The following is a 22,041-nucleotide window of genomic DNA, read 5'->3' as shown; positions in this document are numbered from 1 at the left end:
ATAAAAGGCTTAAGCTATTGTTGTCAGCTGGGAGGCAGTGCTGCTCCCTAGGACGTAGGGGCATTTAGAAAGGTGTGGGGGTGAGATTTGTCATGAGCACTGGGTATTACTGGTGCCAACTGGAAAAAAGCCAGGAATACTAAATGACCTGCAGTATGGGGAAAGGGTGCCTATGATGGTGCTGTCACACCCACAATGCCAGTAGCATCCCTATTGAAAAACAGACATGGAAGAAGAACTTGTTTGGAAAGAGTGGAGTTTAAAAACTCTGGAAAAAGTTGAAAGAACATCTAAAAACATCAGGGGTGTCATGATGGTTGAGACTTAGAGCCTGCTCTTTGCAGCCTGCTCTTTGATATGTGCACGACCAGCTGGGAGCTGGAACAATTGCTCTTAAGCACATTTCCACAGAATCCGGACAGGAGCATCTCTAAGTGATCCCTTAAAAGAGAGATTATTTGTGCTCTCATATTCAAGGAATGACATGTTTAAAGCTGACACTTGAAAATTGTCAATAACCAGTTTAATAATTAATTTTTTTTCTTTTTGGATTTGTGTGTAGTAATTTTATCATCCCATTGAAAAACATTTATGAAGTAAGATAATGCTTCAATGTCCAGCATATAGAAAGCACTCTATAACTATTAGTTCTAACCTTGTTTATATAACAGTTGTTAACTAACCTTTGTGTATATTTTCAGAGAGCTATTGCTTACCTTTTCCCAAGTGGTTTGTTTGAGAAACGAGCCAGGCCAGTAATGAAGGTAGTTATCTTAATTACTATTTTAAAAATTTCACTTTTATATGTTATGATAATTATCTAATACATTATTAATTTATTTTACAGCATCCTGAACAGATTTTTCCAAGACAAAGAGGTAAGTTTGTTCAAGAATGAGAGAAACAGTTTTTTCTTTACCGTATTCCGGTGTTAGGTTATGTATCAGCAGTTGCTCACATATTGTAGGGTGGCTTCCTGTGTCACGGTAGTTGTGAAGTAGGTCAAAAAATTTTGTAACAATGAATGAGTGAAGTTTGCAAACCATATCTTTTAAATTAAATACTAAAATTAGATGTGTTTAGAGCTTAGGACTATACCAATGTCATACTAATTATTTGCATTCCAATATGTCCTTTTGAGGGAGAGTTTGGTACAGATCTGCTGGCAACTAATTCAACTTCTGTTTATATGAAAATTTAAAACTTTTCTTGATTTTGGAAGCACATTTTCACTGACTGTAGATTTTCTTGTCTGTTCTTTCAATACTTTAATGATGTAATTCCATTGTCTTGTCTTACATAGTTTCTAATGAGCAGTTAGCCATCATTCTAATTGTGTCTCCTGTTTTCTCTGGCTTCTATTAAGATGTTCTCTTTATCTTTTAAATGTGTAAAAAAAAATTGAAGAAAATACACAGCAAGCTTTAAGGTTGTCAAGAAATTGAATAATATATTTACTATACATTAGAAGCCTCTTATCCAGTGAGGACCAGTAGTTCTCTGTTAACTTAAAAAGTATTAAAGCTAGAAATCATTTCTTTAAAAAACACTCAAAATGTAACGTGTACTTACCCATCAAGCTTTTGCTGTGACCCTAGAGGTTTGGTGGTTTTGAGTGTGTCTGCTGCTCCCCGTTGCTTTTATGTAACCATGCTGCTGATGCATCATCGCAGTCTTTCAGTTTTGATTTTCTTGCAGTGGAGCAGTGAACTTACACTTCCTAAGAAATCTGAGTGCAGAATATTTTTGTATTTCTACAAATTCTTCCCATCAACCTTACTGAAGTTGACACAACTTTTTTTTTTTTTTTTTTAGCAACTTGCCTTTCTAGAGCATTCAACCTAGTTTTCTTAGAAGTAGCAACTTTTATGTTTGCACTCATATTTAATTTATTTATGTAATACTTAATTCATGTATTTATAGAAATAAGTACAACTGTAATAAAATAGGCTTGGGAGTAAACATAACTATTAGTAAGCATGAAACTCAGCAGCAAAAATGTGTGGATCTACTTGAGAATAGCTTGGTGGCCACAGGTTCTCAATATGCAGGCCGCTTTATCAGTGTGTTTAGAATTAAATAGAAATTGGTAAGATAGCAGATATTTCTATAGAAGAGTTATTTATTTTGCAGCGGTATTTCTGCTAAGTCATATTTTTATTCAAAGCTAGGCATTTATTCTCTTATTCCAGTTCACTCTTGGAAATGATAACTTTTAGTTTGAATCTTATTATAAATGTTTTGAATCTTTTTATAAATATGCTCTATCATTTGTATTCCCTCAGTTCTTAATCATGGTTGATTATAAATTATACCATCGATTTAATAATAGCTTTTGGGGAAATAATAAATGAAGACTATGTTAAAAATGCACATCACTTTTGCAGATACAACTCAGTGTTACAGAAGTAAAACTATGCACAGGGCACAGTAACTTACATTAAACACCTAGTAGCTTTTCGGTAAATGTTTGTAATGACAGTGATTTTTTTTTTCTTCTTCTTCTTTACTAACTCTTCTATTTTTTTTAACCTCTCAGGCTCCTCACCTATTTCTCTCTCTGTTTGTTCTTTATATCTCTACTAGTTGCATCTCTTCTTATACATCTGCCCCTCTAAGACTGGTTTGTTCTTTCAAATCATACCAGCTTCTCAGTATTAGAAGTTTATTGTTACTAGCAGCCAGGTTGTAACAACTGAAACTTCTATATATCCCTGCAAAATGCCCATGTGTTATTTTGAAAATATGTCACTCCTGGTAGGATTATCTTAAGTTGTAGTTTACTATATGTAACTGTATGTAAACAGTACTCCTCTAGAATTAGTAAAATTTTTTTGTTGCTTACCTACCTACCTCCCAATTTTGTTGTATTTCATAAATATAGGATAAACTGATTTTTTTGTATGCTAAAAAAGTAACAGTGAATTTTAGATTTGGATAGATTTTGACACTTATAGTGTACTAACGCTTTCCTTATTAAAAGATGGAAGCTTCTAGATTGAGTTAACATAAAATCTTGCTCTGTATGTTTTAAAGCAAGTGATAAAAATATTAAGTGAAACAAAGATAACTACTGGGTCAACAGGAGCAAAGAGTAGCACTCATATTAGACAAAATGGAATTCAAGGAGTGTGAGGAATAGTTCAATGAAGCAAGAATGTTAATTTATGTTGATAAAACCTAATCTCCATTGAGTAGATTTGATGACCACAAACCTTTTTGCACCAACATTTAGCATCGAAATGTTCAAAGCAAAAGCCGTTAACTTAAGGCTATAACGAATTTGAATAACACAGCATGATTTTATAGTTACAGATACAAAGAATACATTTTCTATGCAGAGGCCTATGGACTATTAATAGAATTATGATGTAATTGGACATAAAACCTAACGAATTCCAAGTAGTAAAAATCATATCATTCGATTTTTCTGAGTTAAGACCAATAGAACCATATGACTGTTGAGTTAAAGAGAAAATCAAAATTGAGGTTACAGACATGACAATGACAACAGTTCCTATTAAATCCTATGGAATATGGACATTGTATTATACAGAGACAAGCATATATTTGTTAGAAATTAAGAAAGACTGAATATAAATAAACTAAATTTTCGGTTCAGGAAGCCAGAAAAAGAAAAATAGAATAGAGGAACATAGCGAAGAAATTGAAAAGAAGGGGTATGATAAAACCATGTCATTCTTTGAAAAAGCTAGTGAAATCAATCAACTTCTAGCAAATCTGGCCAGGGAAAAAAGAGAAAACATAAGAGGACAATATTAAGAATTGTAAATAATAATATTCACAGGGTAATTTTAAAGTATGCAATTGTTATGGGTAACTTTATTCTAACTTGAAAAATCTCTCAAGTAAGAATTGTTAGCATTTATTGAAACAGAGTAGGCCAGGCATAGTTCTAAGTGCTTCCTGTGTGTTAACTTACACTCTTCACAAGAGGTTTTTTAAGTAGATACTGTAATTTTCCCCACTGCACAAATGTAGGAATTAAAAGCACATGGAGTTTAACTTACCAAGGACGTAACAGCCAGGAAATAGTTGAGCCAGAATGTAGGGAGGCCCAGGCAGTTGTGGCACACACACATATGTATGACCACCAGACTCAACTGACTCTCAGACATGTAGTTGAAAGAATAATATAATTGCCACAGTTGTCTCAATCAGGAGAATAATGGTTAAACCGGTGGTCCCCAGCCTTTTTGGCACCAGGGACCAATTTTGTGAAGGACGATTTCATGGACCAGGGGTTGGGGGATGGTTTCGGGATGATTCAAGCTCATTACATTTATTGTGAGCTTTATTTCTATTATTACATTGTAAGATATAATGAAATAATTATACAACTCACCGTAATGTAGAATCAGTGTGAGGCCTGGGCTTGTTTTTCTGCAACTACATTGTCCCATGTGGTGTTGATGGGAGACAGTGACAGATCGTCAGGCCTTAGATTCTCATAAGGAGCATGCAACCTAGATCCCTCACATGTGCTGTTCACAATAGGGTTCACGCTCCTATGAGAATCTAATCGCACTGTTGATCTGACAGGATGTGGCGCTCAGGCGGTAATGTGAGCAATGGGGAACGTCTATAAATACAGATGAAGCTATGCTGGTCTGTGGTCTAGGGGCTGGGGACCCCTACTGTAGAACCAAGTGCTCTTATTGTGAAACACCCACTCTGGTCCCAGTTGACCAGTCATGACAGCAAATACAAATCAATAGAACCTGGTACCTGTCTGTGGCCCAGGGGTTGGGTACCCCTGTGTTAATCTAAAAGCTGCAGAAGTTATAAAGGAGCACCAAAGGTCTAATGAGAAAGGCCCAGGCCTAGAAGGTTTTGTCGGGAAGCTCTGACATACCTTGAAGGAGGATGTAACTATTGTTATCATTTAAACTGTTGTAGAGCAGAAGAAAAGAATGAAAGCTTCCAAATTCCCTTCAGAGGGTCACACAATGATCAAATCTGGACATAAATTTCATGAAAAAGAAAGCTATAGTCTGTTGTCACTAAATAAAACACTAGCAAACCAAGTAAAGCTTTATATTAAGAGAATATACCAGAGGGCCTTTTTTTCTCTCCAGGAAAATAAGGATGATTTATGTAATTCTCTGTGTTAATTGAGTCAAGGTTAAAACATTTCAATAAAAAAGTTAATTAACAAAATTGAGCATTAATTTTTTTGGTAAAAACACAAACTAGAAATAAAAAGAAACTTTCTTAGTTTGAGAAAGCATATCAAGACAAACAGAAACACATCAAATTTAAAAATATATCAGTAGATCCCATTAAGTTCAGGAATAAGACAGTTATGTGCATACTCGCCTGTGTTATTTGGCATTGTTTTGGAAGTTTTACCTAGCATGGTTAAAAAAAAAAGTGTGGCTAAAAAAGTATGAATTAGAAAACTGAAAGAAATTAGGAAAATTGATTATTATTCACAGATGTTATGACTGCCTACTTAGAAAATGGAAAACATTCACTAAAAACTATATTAGAATTTCAGTAGACTACCATTATTTGGGTACCTGAATTCAAAACATTTAAACTATGAATTGTTCTGAAAATTTTAAAAATGATACCCTCTTATAAAAGCATGCCACAGTATAGTTACCGGGCGAAATGCTGATCCTGCAGAGATCATATGAGCATCCTGTCAGCTGATGACTCTGTGGCGGCCACATCTACACACAAATCAGTGTGGAATGGCAGGTAATGATGAACTAAATAACATGATGGTCTTACTGGTAGCAAATGAATTGCAATCTTTCACTTCCTTTATGTATTTTGGCAGACAAGAACTGTTTTAAAAACGCTGAATTCCAACTATACAAATACATACCTACATATTCATACAGACACATACATGCGTATATACATACATGTACCTCCTTTTTCTCAATTCATTTAATGGAATGCTGAAAAATAGACTGTATGCAGAAGATAACAGAGTTTGGTCAAGACTTTAAAAATTATTGTGTGTTTTTGGAGTTAAGAAATTCAAACTCTAGAACAGAAATAAGGTGGCTAGTTGAAGAATATACATACAGCTTTCAATACTTTTAAAGTAATAGATATTATGTCCTTAAAATCACAAAAACTAAAGGACAAAGATGACAAATTACTTATGTTGAAGTTAAAAATTTCTCTTTGACAAAGACACTAGGAAATTTGAAACATGACAGAGGCCTGATACCTAGAATAAATTACTCACAAATTAACAAAAGCAGCTTACTAGAGAAATGAGCAAAGGAAAATAAGCAATTCATAAATAGAAAAAATTAAAGTACCAGTAAGCATTTGAAAATATCAGAGATCAGAAATAACATCTTATGGATGGGCATGGTGGCTCACCCCTGTAATCCCAGCACTTTGGGAGGCTGAGGCAGGTGGATCACAAGGTCAGGAGTTCAAGACCAGCCTGGCCAATGTGGGGAAACCCCATCTCTACTAAAAATACAAAATAGCCGGGCGTGGTGGCGCACGCCTCTAGTCCCAGCTACTCGGGAGGCTAAGGCAGGAGAATCGCTTGAACCCAGGAGGTGGAGGTTGCAGTGAGCCAAGATTGTGCCACTGCACTCCAGCCTGGGCAATAGAGGGAGACTCCATCTCAAAAAAAAAAAAAAAAAGAAGAAGAAAAGAAATAACATCTTGTAAAACAATAATGAGAGACAATTATCACAGTCATCAGGTTGGAAATTGTAAATATTGTATCAGCAACAAATTGGAAAAAGTCTAAATGTTCATCATAGGGTAGCTAAATAAACTCATGCTGTGGAATAATATACAGGCCGTAAAAAGAGTGAGATAGAGCTAGTTGTGCTAGTAGAGGTGTAACATTGAGTGGAAAAAGCAAGTAAAAATGGTGTATGTAGCATAAATACAGGTTAATACCATTTATATCTTTAAAAGAACCACACAAACAACCCTATTTCATGCAGGCATACATAGGTAAATGCACAGAGAGTCCAGAACAATTAACTCCCGCCTTGTTCTGGCAAAGGAATTTTAACATGTGATCTGGGAAGTATGTGTTACTTGTGTAAAATTATGTTTATATTATAGATAACTGAATAGGGGAGGGCAGTATCAAGAGAAACAGAAACTAAAATACACAAATAAGACTTGCAAAATATATGAGATTTATATAGAAAATTATGATAACTCAGTTAAAGATCAGAAGTGAAAATCTGAACAGTTGGAAAAATTCCATGGTTCTCTAAGGGAAGACAATATTCCAGAGTTGCTGCTTTCTAAATTATTGATAAATTGAATATAACTTTACTTAAAGTTTTGGCACAACTTTTGGGAGAAACTTGTCAAGTCTAGTTGTGCAAGAAGCAGTGGGAAAAAAATTGTTTTAAGTAATGAAGGAAGCTCATCATACCTGGTATCAAAACCCAGCAAAAAGCTCTGCTAATTAAAATGGTGGTTGCTGACGCAGAGTAGACAGACCAATGAGCAAAGTCCTGGCAGCACATGTTTGTGCCTTATTCAGTTAATTCTAAGACTTTTTTTTTTTTTTTTTTCAAATTTTAATGTCTGACAGCAGGGAACACTTCACAGTTTTTGTGAGCTGTGATACATATCATGGTTTGACAGTATTTTTTCTCTTTCTTTGTGATATATAAAATACATGATGAGGCATCTTAAAATCTGTGATACCTTAAGTTCGGTGAAGTCAAGTAAGTGTGTGTGTGTGTGTGTGTGTGTGTGTGTGTGTATACACATTCACATATGTAATGAAATCAATCCCATGATATGAGACTCAACTCAAGCATCTCTCCAAGCTTACCAGTAGAGTCTTGTCTGCAGCCATGATGTTTGCCATTTTTTATCACTTTCTGACGGACTAACCATACAGTGAAAATCAATTGCATAAGAAAAGAAAAATATTAGAAAATATGCTGGATTTGATTCATGAAGTCTATGACAATGATTTTGGAAAAGTGCTGAAATCAACCATAAGCCATTAGCAAATAAGAATTTGGTTTTTCAAGCTAAATACCCAAGCAAGACTTTCTTTTCAGCATTTATTATGAAAATGTGGTCTTTGTTTCAGAAGAAAGACATCCTACATATAATACAGGTGGTATTTCAATAGAAAAGCATGTACTATTCAAAAAACTGTAGAGAGATAATGACTCTTTACTGAACAAAATAGTTCTTGGATTTCTGCCTCACAAACATAAATTCCAGATAGATTAAATATTTGAACATGAAAATAAATAAAAATTCCAGAAGCAATACAGGAAAATAGTTTTAGAGAGCCCAAAGCCTTAAAGCATGTTTCCTCAGTGGGGGCAAAGACTGGTTCACGGGGGTGGGGAAACCTAACTGTTACAATGGTTTGTGGCCCTCCAGTGGGCCACAGTATACTTCAGCAGATGTGTAGTGTATCTGCGGTATTAACATTTCATGCGGGGGCGGAAATTAGGGAGAAAATGCCTATAAAGGATTCCTTCATGGGATGAATCATGAAAAAACAAGTCATGCTGCCGTAGAGGAAAAGCGACAGATTTGACTATTTACATATTTTAAACTTCTCGATTATGAAAGGTAACATAAGTAAAAGTAAAAGGCAAGTGACAGCCTGGGGGCAAATAGTTTACAACTTCTGTAATGGACCAGGAAGTATAATCTGCTTCAGAGAAACAACAGAGATAGTATGCGCAAAGGACACAGAGTTAGCATTCGTCTTGTTTCTTAGACTAACACCACTTCTCAGTTTGCTTGGTGGTGGTTAGTTAGATAGGAGTGCCCATCTGTATTTCAGAAGGAATTACACCCAACACCTTTTTGAGGCTTTTCTGTTGTTGATGTTTTAAACTCTCGGAGGTTGATGACCACTGGGTTGAAACAAATGATGTAGCATAGAAAAATACATTCTTTAGTTTTCATTTGTTTACCTGTTTTAGATTTTCTGAATGCACTGTATGTTTTTACTTTATCAGTTTTCCCTTTTAAAAATATGGGAGGGAGTTATGTTTATGGCCAAACCTAAATTTTTTTATTCTAACAAGATGATTTGGGCTATTTTATAAGCTTTTATTTGAAACAATACAGAAATTCTCATAGTGAAATATTTAGTAATTTTTAAATTAAATGTAAACATTGTTTTATGTTAATGGTATGAAATATTTAATATCCTAAATATTTGCATATAAATATGCTAAACTAAATATTAAAATTCTAAATGTTGGTGATTTTTTTGTATTTTTTATTACTCAATTATAAATGTGTCTCATAACTGTGGTTAAATGCAGCTATTTGGTCTGTCTCTGTGTATATTTTTATTTGCTTTCATCTGGCTTTTTTAAATCAGCAATCCAGTGGGGAGAAGATGGCCGTCCATTTCACTATCTCTTCTATACTGGCAAACAGTCATACTATTCATTAATGCATGTAAGTATATTGCATTTATGATAAATAATATGAGCTGTAAGCTACAAAACTAATTATACTGGATACTGTTCGCAGCTTCAGAATTTACCTAGTATTTTATAATTGACAAAAATAAGACTTCTAGAGGTAGGACAGTGTGTTGATGAAATGATTTATAGTAATTCATTTTTGCTAAAGGTGAACTTTATAGAGTTTATATCAGAATGGTTTGTCTTTAAAATGCTTTTACTTAGAAATTGAAATCATGTTCCAAGATAGATGTTCAACTCAATTATAGTGTGTGCATGTGCTTCCAGGGTAAAGAAGGAGGAGGCCAAGTGTATGATGCTGTCGGGGGCTGTGAGGCATTTGCCTTGAAAAAGAATCAAATGGTTATTTCTCATTTTTTGTTGTTATATATATATAATTTTTGCCTTTCATAGGTTAATGCAGTGTATGAGCCTAGAATTTGGGCCCCAAAACAACCTAAGAAATTATTTTATTACAGTTTGACTTCCAACTGCATTTAGTATGCTGTGAACAATTTTTGTTTTGTTTTCAGAGCTATAAGTGTCTGATAGTGTGCAAATTTGGAAGAGTTCCCCAGAACTGCTATGGAAAAAAAGGCTGGATGCCAATATTCTGTTTTTATTTTTAGAACATGATATCAAGTTCTATTTTACTCATTATATGATTTTTTAAAGTTTCAAAAATATTTATTGGGCTTCCCCCATCTACAGTCAGATTGCAGTGGCTTGAATCAGTGCACACATTTACTCTGCTTTTTAGAATTATCTGCTGTTTATTTGTGCTCCACAAACCCAAAGGACAAAATTCCCACTTGTCAGGTACATTTATTTCTTGGGGAAAAAAAAGAAAACCTTCTTTTCGCTTTTTGTTGACCTTGGGCAAATGAGCTTCTTGCCCTGGCAGAAATGAAATGAATGATAAATGCAGAGTGTCTTTGCTGAGTAATGGAGCTGCGGCTCCGGCTCCATAGAGGTTCTCTCCCGCACAGCCTGAGGCTGCCCCGGGACCCCTGCTGTTCATTTAAATAGGTATGTCAAATCTGCCTCCAAACGCCGCCGGTTTGATCTGTGGTAATATTTGTGAAGGTTCCATATGGACTTGAGCCCCCTGCAGTGCTAAGAAATAATGTACAACGCTTCATGGTGCAGACGCAAATTTTCTCTGAAAAGGGATGCAATGCTGCGTTTTAGCTGTCGGAGGGGATGATGGAGCTGACGCGCTAGGCCTGTCAACTTGTTACACGGATGGGTTGCACACAGCGAAGCTGTGGAAAATCTGTGCCTTTTAACTTTTCTACTTAATCACGGTTGTAGCATTGCCTTTAGACTGTATGCTACATTAATTCTCTTCCTGCCTTCTGCCTTTCATCCCAAGTTTCACGGAAAAAAGTAAAGCGTGCAGGTCTTGTAGAGGAGCCTTATCAAACAGCTGTCATCTGACATGCCATTTGCATTTGTTTTGGCTGAAACTGGGCAACCCAAGGGCAAGATATTTTGTTATATTCCATCATAATGAGGAAATTACACATCCTATAAGAGACCTAACTTTTCTAAGTTTGTTTTTATGTTTTAAAAGGTATTGTTCAAGAAACTGATCAGTTTCTAAGTGGATGAAATGTTACCATACTCTCTGACTAAAATGTCAAATGATATCTGATTAATAAACATTCTTTGTTTTTGAGTAATTTAAGTTTTGTTATGTATCTATAGAAGAGTCCTTTGGGCTTTTATATTTTAGTTCAATGCAGTAATTTCTAAGTGTATGCCTTATGCATACATTTCAGCATTATGTATAGCAGGTGTCATTAATTACAGCCGCAGTCACACCAGCCTAGTTTCCCAGATAACACGTATCACGATCATCTGCAGGAGATACTGAGACTTTGAAATAGTGACTAAATGTTCATCATTCACCCTACAGAAGCGTTTTTGTAGTGGCCAGGCACTGCGTAGAAATTCCAGCTATAACACTTGGAGCCATCTCGCCTGTCTGCACTCTCTTTGTTCTGCCTGGTCTTGGTGGTGCGGGGAACCGTCCCCTTCCCACCGTGAGTGATCACAGGATGGCTGTCCCCACTGCAGCACGGGAGGTCACCCCTGAAGACTGTGGCAAGCTTTAAAGAGTTGGAAATGAATCCTTGTTGCTACCATTTATTTTTGTTGATACAATTTTTTCCCTATGTGGCAGGGTAACAGACACTAAGCCAAATTGTTTTTCCCACGTCGTTGCCCAACTGTAATTGTATGAGGCCCGGATGCCATTGGCCAGGAGCTGTTGACGGGAAAACACATCTAGTGCCTGTGTGCAGTTGTGTGAGGAGACCCTTCTGATGCCGATTAACCTTCTTATCCTCTGTAAAGTTGGCAAATCTTCTTTTTAGTATTTGGTGACTGTTTGCATAGGAAGCATATATAGTACGTTATAGCAATTAATAAAAGATGGCCCTGATGCACCTTGCAGTGCATCTTAAGATCTGTGTATGACGTTTTAGTGAATCCTGTTTCCAGTTGACCTATATTTAGTCCATCCACTTTCTGTGGAGGAATGGGGAGGTTTTTGAGGAAAAATGGCCATGAAATATAAGGTACAGTTTATTGTTCCTGCCCAGAAATGAAGCGTGATAGGAAAGTATAAAGTGAAGGGGGATTTGCTAATCCGTGATGTTCTCATGTTTTGGAAGTGTGCCACACTCCACAGGTTCACTTGCAGGGCACTTGGGGCTCCCATTTTCCTATGGATATAATGATCCACATGTCTTCAGGTTCCTGGGAAAGTCGATTAAAAACTCATTTATTTTACACTAATAAGATGTATGTATATAATGAAAAAGTATAAAACCATAGTAACAAATGATTTCTTAATAAAAAGTAATTTAAATAAGAAGAAATAAGAAACTTCTTGAGTTTCTCAACACATCATTGAGTACCATGAAGGGATCCCCTGCATGGTGGCACTGGCTTGGCTGGCTTTTTCACCAAAAATGGATGGCTTCTCATTTCCTTAATAGCCATTTAACCAGTAGAACTTGTTTGCTTTTCAGACATGATTTAGGGCTTTAGGTTTCAAGAAAGAGAGAAAGAATAAAGTTTCCTGAAACAATTGAGCAAAGGTGTGAAGGAGGGGGAAGAATGTTAAAGAGGATATAGGTGTCTGTGTAAAAAATAAAATGCTATACAGCAAGATAACCGAGCTGTGACTGGCCTAGGTATAGACTGCGGGAAGTGGAGAAAGGACTAGGCCAGAGAGTGGGCTGCCCTTTGGGTCCAAGGCTGTAAACCCCACCAGGGTTACCCCCTTTCCCGCAGCAGCTTGGGCCTGTCCAGGACGACCAAGCTGGTGGCAGAGGGAACGGCGGGCCGCAGCCTTGGTGTTCATGGTTCAGTTTGTGAAGGTCCTTTAATTTTAAGAAAAAACCATTTACCAATACATATGTTTCTGAAAAATTAAAATTCACTAACTAAAAGTAAGTCGAAAATCCTTTAAAACTCGTAATGGGAGGGGATTATTTGACGCTGAAGTGGTAACCCTTTTGTAAAACATGGCTCATTAAGTCAAGGCATGTCTGTAACACAGCTCTTCCCAAAGTGCTTTCTGCAGAATACAGACTGTGAAATATTCTTCAGGAAAGAGGCTCTGAAGTGGTGTTAGTTTAGGAATGTTACATATTGTGTACTGGGGAACTCTAATAAGGAGACACTTAGTAGGATCAAAGCTCTGTGAAGTCCTTAAGAAACATGTTGTTTTAACACTCTGCTGCTCAAACCGAGTGGGCTGTAGAACACTTCCTATTCCAAACCCCTTTTAATGTCCCATGAAACCAGTGCTTGGGGAGGACCATAGTACAGAATATTGAAAACTCTATATATTGTCATTGTAGGCATTACTCGCCTTAGATAAATACATTTTCTCAAAAGAGAGGTTAATAAAGTCCCAGTTTTAAGACTGATATCAGCCCCAATACCCTAAGCATTTATTGAAGTTTTACAAAAGCTCCCCTCATCCCGGTCTTTAAAAGGAAGGTATGCAACTCTAAACACTGCACTAGGTTTTAGCATTGTGTAGAAACTTCATTTATGTTTTAGAACCGGTTTTGCAGTAAACAATTGAGTATTTTCAAAGTATTTCTTTAAATTGAAGGAGTTACATGGCCACAGATGAAATATATACCAAAACATATATATATGTAAAATGAAGGGATAAGTAGTAAAGTTTAAAATGTGAGAGAAAACCAGGTAATTCTAATCCTTGTAACGTATGTGTAAACAGGGTTCATTTGCCTTGTGAAGGAAGCTCCTGGCGTATTTGGAGAATCTCCAGTTCATTTTAAAGGACTTCAGTAACCTACTCGGTTCTTAAAGCCTGGAACAGCAGCCCCAGAAGTGTGCTGCTTCATTATGTGAAGATTCCAGACTCTTAGCAGAAGTCCTGGGGACGGAGTATCACAGAATTCTTACTTAGTTCAGATGTGTCTAGATCCTCTTTGTGACCTTGCAGAGAATATTTAAAACTCTTGCACGTAGTGCTGTCTTTTAAAAATTAAGATAGTGACCCTTCTCGCAGTGAGGTATCATGAAATAACTACAACTATGTAAAGTGCTTATTTTAAAAAAGCTACAAACTGGTGCTAAAATATATTTGCATGCTGTTTTAAGACTTTCCTTGACAGCAGGAGTTAATTCAGTAATTAATTCAGCAGTCGAAATTGCTGCTCTAGAGGTGTCTTTAATGTATATTTTCCTCCCATATGAATAATTACCATTGTATATCTAGTATGCTCCAAGTGTACCAATTAAGAAAATTAATTTTTTAGAAAAGGATTCAACATATTATTGTCTCTATGTTGGCTTTAATTAGATTACCTCTTTGTAATGGTATAATTACTATAATATATGATGGGCCTTTAATTTGAATAGTAAAAATATATGCTGTCCGAGTTATAAGAACTTTCAGGTCATCACTCCTGGGTGTGGACTTCCCCAGAGTCCTTTTTCATATGTTCCATCTTGAGGTGATTTTCTTTGTATGTTGAATGGCATTAACATGATGTACAATCGACGTAGTATATTGTATTGTATTCACAAAGTAATAGCGAGAGTCTATAACAGAAGTATGTCACTTGGAACTTGAGATACATAGCGTAAACCTCTTAGTTAATGATAAGTGGATTACATTTTTATTTGTTTGATTTGATTTTGTATATGCCAGTGGCCAAAAAATTGAGGAGATAATTTAAGAAATTGATTTTCTGTGATTTCTTTAACAAACACAGATTTTAAGTCAGTTACTTTACTGTTACCATACTAGTATCTAAGATAATTACTATTAGTTACTATTTATGTTGTGTACCAAAATACAATAGACTTTTTCTGTGTCACCTCCCCGTGAAATGTTACTTGTTTACACTTCCTAAAATTGGAATTTCCACATGATTAATAGAACCAAAACAGATTTCAGAAGGATACTAAAAATCATAGTGCTCATACTCTCAGAAGGGTTTAGTTTAAGCATTTCTTTTCTGCAACCTGAGCATCTGGTATTTTCAAATTAGGCACCTTCTAAATTTGACTCATACATTATGGAAATCTGATGACACGAGGGGTGGATAGGCTTGCTTTGATTTTATGAAATATTAATCATAGCTGTGATTAATGATTCAGCATTTCACATCTGGGTTATTCCTGTCATATTTGAAAATTACACTGTTAAATACAGTATATAAACTTAGTGTAGGTGGGTCATACTAATTCTCTAGTGTCCCTTAAAAATTAAGTGGAAACTTAACAATATACCAGAAGCTACCAGTGGTAATCTGTGATGTTGACAGTTCTTGGCATATTTTATACCCTTAAGGATTTTTTTGATGTAAATTAGCACACATCTCTTCAGGGAGTTGAAGCTATAGAATCTACTTTCCAGAGAACTGTTGTCTCTAACTAACCAAGGTAGAATCTTAAGAGTGGTTTTATTATGCAAAAGAGAAAGAATAAATGGAAATGATGCACCAGTAAAACTGTTTGACTCTTGAAAGCCATACCTCACCCCCGCTATGATTCTTGACCATTACTATAGGTCAGGCACTGTGCTGAGTACGTACTTTACATATATTTTCCTATTTAAAGAAGTGTATGGAGTGGCTTAATGGGCATTATGTGATTTGATGGGTTACAATCATCAAATTGTAAGCATTTGCCACAAATGAATCGAATTCATCGTGTTTGAAATCTGACATGTCTTTTTCATGGGTTGTTTTCTCCTCTTCCACATTTTTTTCTGATAGTTTTACTTGTACCATTTATAAATTATTATAGATCTCAGTACAACAGGAGGAAATGGCATCATGGAAGAATACTTTAAGAAAAATAAGGACTGAGAGTAAAAATTGCTCAAAAGTCATTGGGAAATGACAGCCTATACTTTGACTTAAAACTTACGTACGGTTGATTGTTGTTATTTTAGTTGCCTTAATTATTTCAGAAAATTAAGTAAACCCTTGTAAGCGGAGGAGGGTAGTAAATTACTCAGCAATTTACTACTATTGCTGGCATTCTTTTAAGTTCATATATTCTTCGCTAGTTTGAAAGATAGACTTGCAGTCTCTGAACCTCAGGACTCTGGACCCGGCAGCTGAGAGCTGTTTTTTAATTGTCAGATACATTCCTCTGCTGCTGCAGGTGATGGATATGTAGTTGGAATGTAGTTTCCTTACCAGAGCACCCTGATGGAGCCACAGTCTGCCTGTGGTCCAGCCTGCTGACAGGCTGTGCTGGGTGCACAGTGGCATGCTGTTTGCCTGCGTCTGTCCATTTCATATAAGTGGGGAGCATTCATTTTTTTTGGTGGGGGGAGTTCTTTATTCAGGTCATTTGAGAATTGCTTCTAGAAACAGAGGTGTATTGAAATTTTTCTGATATACTATCCATTTGAAGTCCCAACTCAGTATTGTAGCCTTTAAAAGTGAGTTAAAGGTACCCTAACCACAGTCAGCAAGGCTTACCAATTCTTGGGAGATAAATTGTAAACTTTTACTTTCAGTTGAGTAACAGGGATATATATATGTGGATATATACCCCTGTTTTTCTATATGTGGATGGTTTGTGGTTTTGCTTTAGGGTGGACAGTTGGCTTTTGTTTGTTGTTTAATTGTCAGATACATTCCTCTGCTGCTGCAGGTGATGGATATGTACTTGGGGTGTAGTTGTAGGGACAGTTCCACTTAATGTGAATACTAGGATGAAATTAACTTCATTTGTCCCTTTGCTATTGTGTTGAACTAGATTCTCTGTAGTTCTTAGAGTGTACATTTCTAGCCAGTCTAGGCTTGGATGCTGCTGCTGATGATGATGATCTAGGGACTGCACTTTTAGAATTGCTGAGCTAGAGTGATGGATTTACTTTCAGTTTGAGATATTCGTGTCTACTGGTAATGTCTAGCTCACCACCAGTTTTGTAGCTTCTAGTGCTGTTTCTTCTTTTCTCTCTGCTTCTTTTTTCTTTTCTCTTCTAAACTATCAATTCTACTACCCTTAATCAAAAACAAAGCAAAAAACACTTACATGAATCTCCCCAGCCAAAAGGAATGAACTTTTACATCCTTATTCACTGAGGAGTCCTACCTGTTGAGTATTATATCAGCTTTTCTCATCTGTGTTACAAAAATTCAAAGGCTCAGTCTGTACTTCGTCCCTCCCTCCCTCCCTGCCTTTTTTCCTTCCTTCCTTCCTTCCTTTGATTCCTGAAAACAGGTTGCAGAGTGAAGACCGTGCTAAAATGCAAGCACTAGTAAATGTGATGACAGTGGCAAAGGGACATTTCTCCTACACTTAGATAAAACTTGATCAGCAACATTATGAGGTAATATGGCAGTCTAATCAGAGCCCACAAGAAGTTGCCCCTGAAAACTTGAAATTATTAAGACTGTTGGAGATATGGATTGACACATCTCTATCAGTAACAAGGTGTATCTTCTGAGATTTGCTGATACTAGGAGGTATCATGATTAGCAAAAAAAAAAAAAAGTCAATTTATGTCATCTCTAGATCTCTAGCTCATTCTTTTAAAATGCCTATCTGCTCATTGGGTATTAGTATGGTAGGTTATGTGTAAATTATAAATGAATAAATACAAATGTATTGAGTGTTAGTCTCAAAAAGTTAAGTTTGCTCAGGCAAAAGCTGTACTATTTTGCTTGTTGTAAACTCATTGCCTAGAAAATATATTTCATTGATGATCCTTATTGCTGGATTATTGCTTTTTGCAAGTTTTAACAAAATGGCAAACTTCTACTGCCATTGTAATTTAACAAGTGACATGCATTCACAGATTTTGTTAGGAAGTAAATTAATAGGAGGAAATCAAATAAAAAATATAGCTCTTTTTAAGATAAAAACTATATGATAAGGACTTCAATATTATTTAAATATTAAATAAGTAGTAAGTTGTATTAAATAATACATAAGTATCTATAAATACCATATATTTTACTGGATAATTCTCTAAGTTTAAAGTACACATTGCCATATAAATTACGATTTTTTCTGAAAGAAAAGGGAAATAGTTAAAGGTTTTTGGTTTTTTTAACCAACCTCACTGAAGTAGAGTTGTAAAATTTTTATAGAGTTATTTTAAAATCAGCTAAAATTAAGTGTGCTGTGGTGTATGACACTAAATTCTCATTGAAATTACTCTATCATCCTTTAGTTTAAATGAGAAATAGTATTATTAAAAGCATTTTCAGTTTTATTTACTCTGCAGCTTGATTCTCTGAGGAGGAGGACACCTTAGGAAGTACTTAGAGGAGAAAACTATAAAATATATCAGAAGTTATGATGTACCATTGCTCTTATTTTTAGCATGTACTGTATATTTTGTTTGCCATAGGATGTATATGGAATGTTACTCAATTTAGAAAAACATCAAAGTCACTTGCAAGCCAAAAGTCTGCTTCCAGAAAAAACTGTAACCAGGTAAGCTCTTTTCTTGCATTAAAATATAAGTAAAATTTGAACTAAAAACATGCCACCCATTGGTATTTTTTTAGACATACCTGAAGCCTAAAATTTGTTCAGTATTTCAGCATTAAGCATTAAGGTTAGGGTTCAAAATAATAGATAGTTTTTGTTTAGGAGGAAGCATGAATTGAAGTTATTTTTATGTTATTTTATCCCAGATTTATATATGATAGAATATTTAATTACTATACCTGGATATGATGTCCTCAGAATTTTTATGTATATAGCTGCACATTTATTTAGCATTTGCATGCTTTAATTTTTTACATTTTATTTTTATATTTTGGGATTTCAAGGTTTCTGCTTCCATTTGGCAGACAGCGATAGATCAGATCCATCAAACTGATCAGCCAGTGTTAAATTTTGGCCTATCTATTCAAGATTTCTTCCATAAAGGAAGAACACCTTGTTTAAGTTAAGTTAAATGCACTCCTGTCCCTTTAGTTGAACTTGCTACCACATTAGTCTATTGACAGGTTAACGTTGTATCTATAACATCTTCTTTGAAGTAAGTTATACAGGCACAATTTTAATCTTTAAGAAATCTGGTGGGCTTTTAATACCAAATGAGTTCCATAGTGCCATATTTAACTCTTAAAACATTTGCTAGAGTACATACCTTTTCTAAAGTAGATTGAGGAAATGGAATGTATGTCAAAAATAGCTTAGTTGGGTAAAATTACTGCTATATAATATAAAAACTGATTTTCAAATCATAGAATTGCTACTATATGTGGGATCTTTTGTGATATAACTCTAATTGCATGGCTAATTAAAAAGAGAATGTATGTGATATTTTAACAGGGACGTGATTGGCAGCAGATGGCTGATTAAGGAGGAACTAGAAGAAATGTTAGTGGAAAAACTGTCAGATCTAGATGTGAGTAATTAATCTTTTTTAATTTAAGGGGACCTGTGCAGTAAGAATGCAGACAATTGCTGTATTTAGGATCCTAATAGTAATGTTCCTCAGAGGCAGGTGTTCCTACGATGACTTTTCTTTCTTTCTTTAAAAACAAAACAAAACAAAAAAACAAAACACATTCATCATTGATTTCTGCCTTGGGAGGACCTTATCTGTGGTCAGGGAGGTGACTTGTCGAGTCTCCAAGTCCTCCTCTTGTAAGTGCCCTCATATCCTGTGCCAGTTGTTTTAGGGAAGCACGGCAGATGTTGTTTCATCTCCTTACGTAAGGCCGGTAGCTAATTTTACAAGCTGATGATAAGTGTAAGGAGTCATTATAGGTTAAGTAGAAAAGGGATGCAGCACATGGTTGCCTTCATGCAGTTTACTGCTTACCTTGTGTGCCATATCTGTAAGGTCAGTGGTTTTTATCTTGGGATCTGCAAACCACCTCTGTCGGAATCCCTTGAAATGCTGGTTACAAACTACAGTGTCCTAAGCCTCACCCTAGATCTAGCTCAGAATCTCTAGGGAGTTACCGAGGAATCTTTTTAACCAACTTTCCAGGCGAATCTTATACCCTATAAAGTTTGTGACCCCCTGCTTTAGGTCTTAATTGCATTCTTATTTTGTTAAATGTTCTAATATATCAACATTTTCACAGGACAGTTGATGTCTTAAACATTTTGATGTTCCAAATTTATTACTTTCTGGAAGATTGGGGTGTAGATAAATTTCACAAATTTTTCCAAGATGGAGATTTTCTTTGATGGCGGTGGCTAACATTGTTAGTACTTTGCCACCATATATAGATTTTAAGTCATGTAGTTGAATTGTTCTTTTTCTCATTTAATGTATTATAGAAATTAATGATTTGGAAAAGTTGCAGTTTGCTTAAACAAAGTGTCAGACAATTGGTTAGTGGTAGATCCAGAGTTAATTTCTAATATCCTAACTGCCAAGTACTGCTCTACTTGAATTAACTGAAAAATCTCTTTGCTTCTTCACTGAACAAGTAATTTCATTATTTCCTCTGTTTCTGGCTGCTTTGATTTTTTTTAAATAACTCAGGTATTTTTTCTGCTTTGTAATATCCCACGGACTTTAATACAGGTGTACAACTATGAAAACAAAAGAAACAAGTTATATATGATACTTTGTACTTTGGGGTACTGGATATCAGAAGAAATCCTAATGTTTATGGCTGGTATCAAGATGAGAGATGTGGAGGTGGTCAGTGACTTCTTAACCTAGTTCAGAAGCAAGGCTGAGTTCCACCCATAGTGCCCCTTTGTAGGTGCAGAAGTAGTCATTGAGAGTCTGTGAGATGGAATCAAGAGAGTAGCTGAGCACAGAACGCCCAGGCCAGTGACTGGAGAGGAGCGTGGAGCTCTGTCCACCCAATATCCTAGGTAGCTGAGTATTTCACCCTTACTAGAAGAGTGGCTTCTCTTTCATTACATCATAGGAAGCTGTAGTCAAAGTAGTTCTTTTAATATTAATCTTACTGGTAAGATTTTTAAAAATTTCAAACTATTAATGGCAGATTTTTACAATAAAGGCAATAGTGACAAAGATGAGTATGATGTTTAAGGCCGACAAAAAACATAAATAAGGTTATAAAAAACTGAGTTTCACAATCCATATTAACTAAGAATCTCAAGCATTAGTTGTTTCCTTTTCCATAAACACTTTAGAGTGATTATTCTGGCTTCTAATTTTAAGGGGTTAATTCCAAGTTGTTTACTTTCTAATCACATGTTCAAGAACTATTAAAAAAAATGCACAGAGGAGCAAGGATAATTTATTTCAAGAGGTTGCCCTTTAAGTCAAGTATCTCTTGAATTTTTAAATAGCTTGATTGTTCGGTTTTAAAGGAAATCATAAACATTAAAGTAACACAGCTTGAACAGCCAAAGATATATTTGCCAAATGTATTATGAAATATAATTTAAGAGGTACATTTTCTCAAAATCAAACTCTTTCCATATTACTATACATAACTTACTTGAAATTATTTATAGAGCTCCTCTTGATACAGTTCTAATAAAAGAGAGCAAATTACACTTGAAGATCATCTAAATACTTTTTGAAAGTGAATTTAAATCTCAATTTCATAAACATAATACAGAGAAATTGATTTTTCTTTGAACGATAAATCTCTTTGTTTCTTGAAAGAAAAGATTTGGCACTAAAGATACGCAGGAAAAGTGATGCATCTGCATGCTGTTTTAAAAGCAGCGTGAAGATGCGGAAGTGTCATCCTGTCAAAATTCATCAGGAAAAGCAACATTGGAAAGATCAAGTATGCAAAAAATAGAAAAAATTTAGCAAATGCGATTACACTTGCACCTTCTAATGAATTTTTATTGTCTGCAGTATATGCAGTTCATTCGGCTGCTAGAAAAGTTATTGACATTGCAGTGTGGTGCTGCTGAGGAAGAATTTGTGCAGAGGTTTCGAAGAAGTGTAACTCTTGAATCAAAAAAACAGCTGATTGAACCTGTACAGTATGATGAGCAAGGAATGGCCTTTAGCAAAAGCGAAGGTAATGACATTCTGTGGAGAGAAAATAAATTCAGTGAAGGTTGAAAAACTACAATTATTTTTATTTGCTATTGCTTTCTGGTATCCATTAGATTTTTTATTTGTTTATTTTTGCTACTGTTACTTTGGATTTCCTAATTTTTAAGATTCTGT

At 35.4% G+C, this 22,041-nt stretch overlaps 1 protein-coding gene across 2 annotated transcripts in view; it reads left to right on the top strand.

Moving 5' to 3' along the window:
* The window catches only part of MRPS9 (mitochondrial ribosomal protein S9), a 61,524-nt gene that overhangs the window by 32,255 nt on the left and 7,228 nt on the right, over window positions 1-22,041 (top strand). For both annotated transcript variants that reach the window (XM_515671.7, XM_016949213.4), the window contains 6 exons: window positions 702-764; window positions 848-878; window positions 9,341-9,420; window positions 18,307-18,392; window positions 19,242-19,317; window positions 21,721-21,889. In XM_515671.7, the coding sequence (XP_515671.1) occupies window positions 702-764; window positions 848-878; window positions 9,341-9,420; window positions 18,307-18,392; window positions 19,242-19,317; window positions 21,721-21,889 (505 nt within the window). The remainder of the gene's footprint in view (window positions 1-701; window positions 765-847; window positions 879-9,340; window positions 9,421-18,306; window positions 18,393-19,241; window positions 19,318-21,720; window positions 21,890-22,041) is intronic.

Source organism: Pan troglodytes, chromosome 12 (genome assembly GCF_028858775.2).
Source record: "Pan troglodytes isolate AG18354 chromosome 12, NHGRI_mPanTro3-v2.0_pri, whole genome shotgun sequence".
In the NCBI taxonomy this organism is placed as follows: domain Eukaryota; kingdom Metazoa; phylum Chordata; class Mammalia; order Primates; family Hominidae; genus Pan; species Pan troglodytes.
The sequence above is the reverse complement of the archived record's forward strand: the minus strand, read 5'-3'. Positions and strand labels throughout refer to the sequence as shown.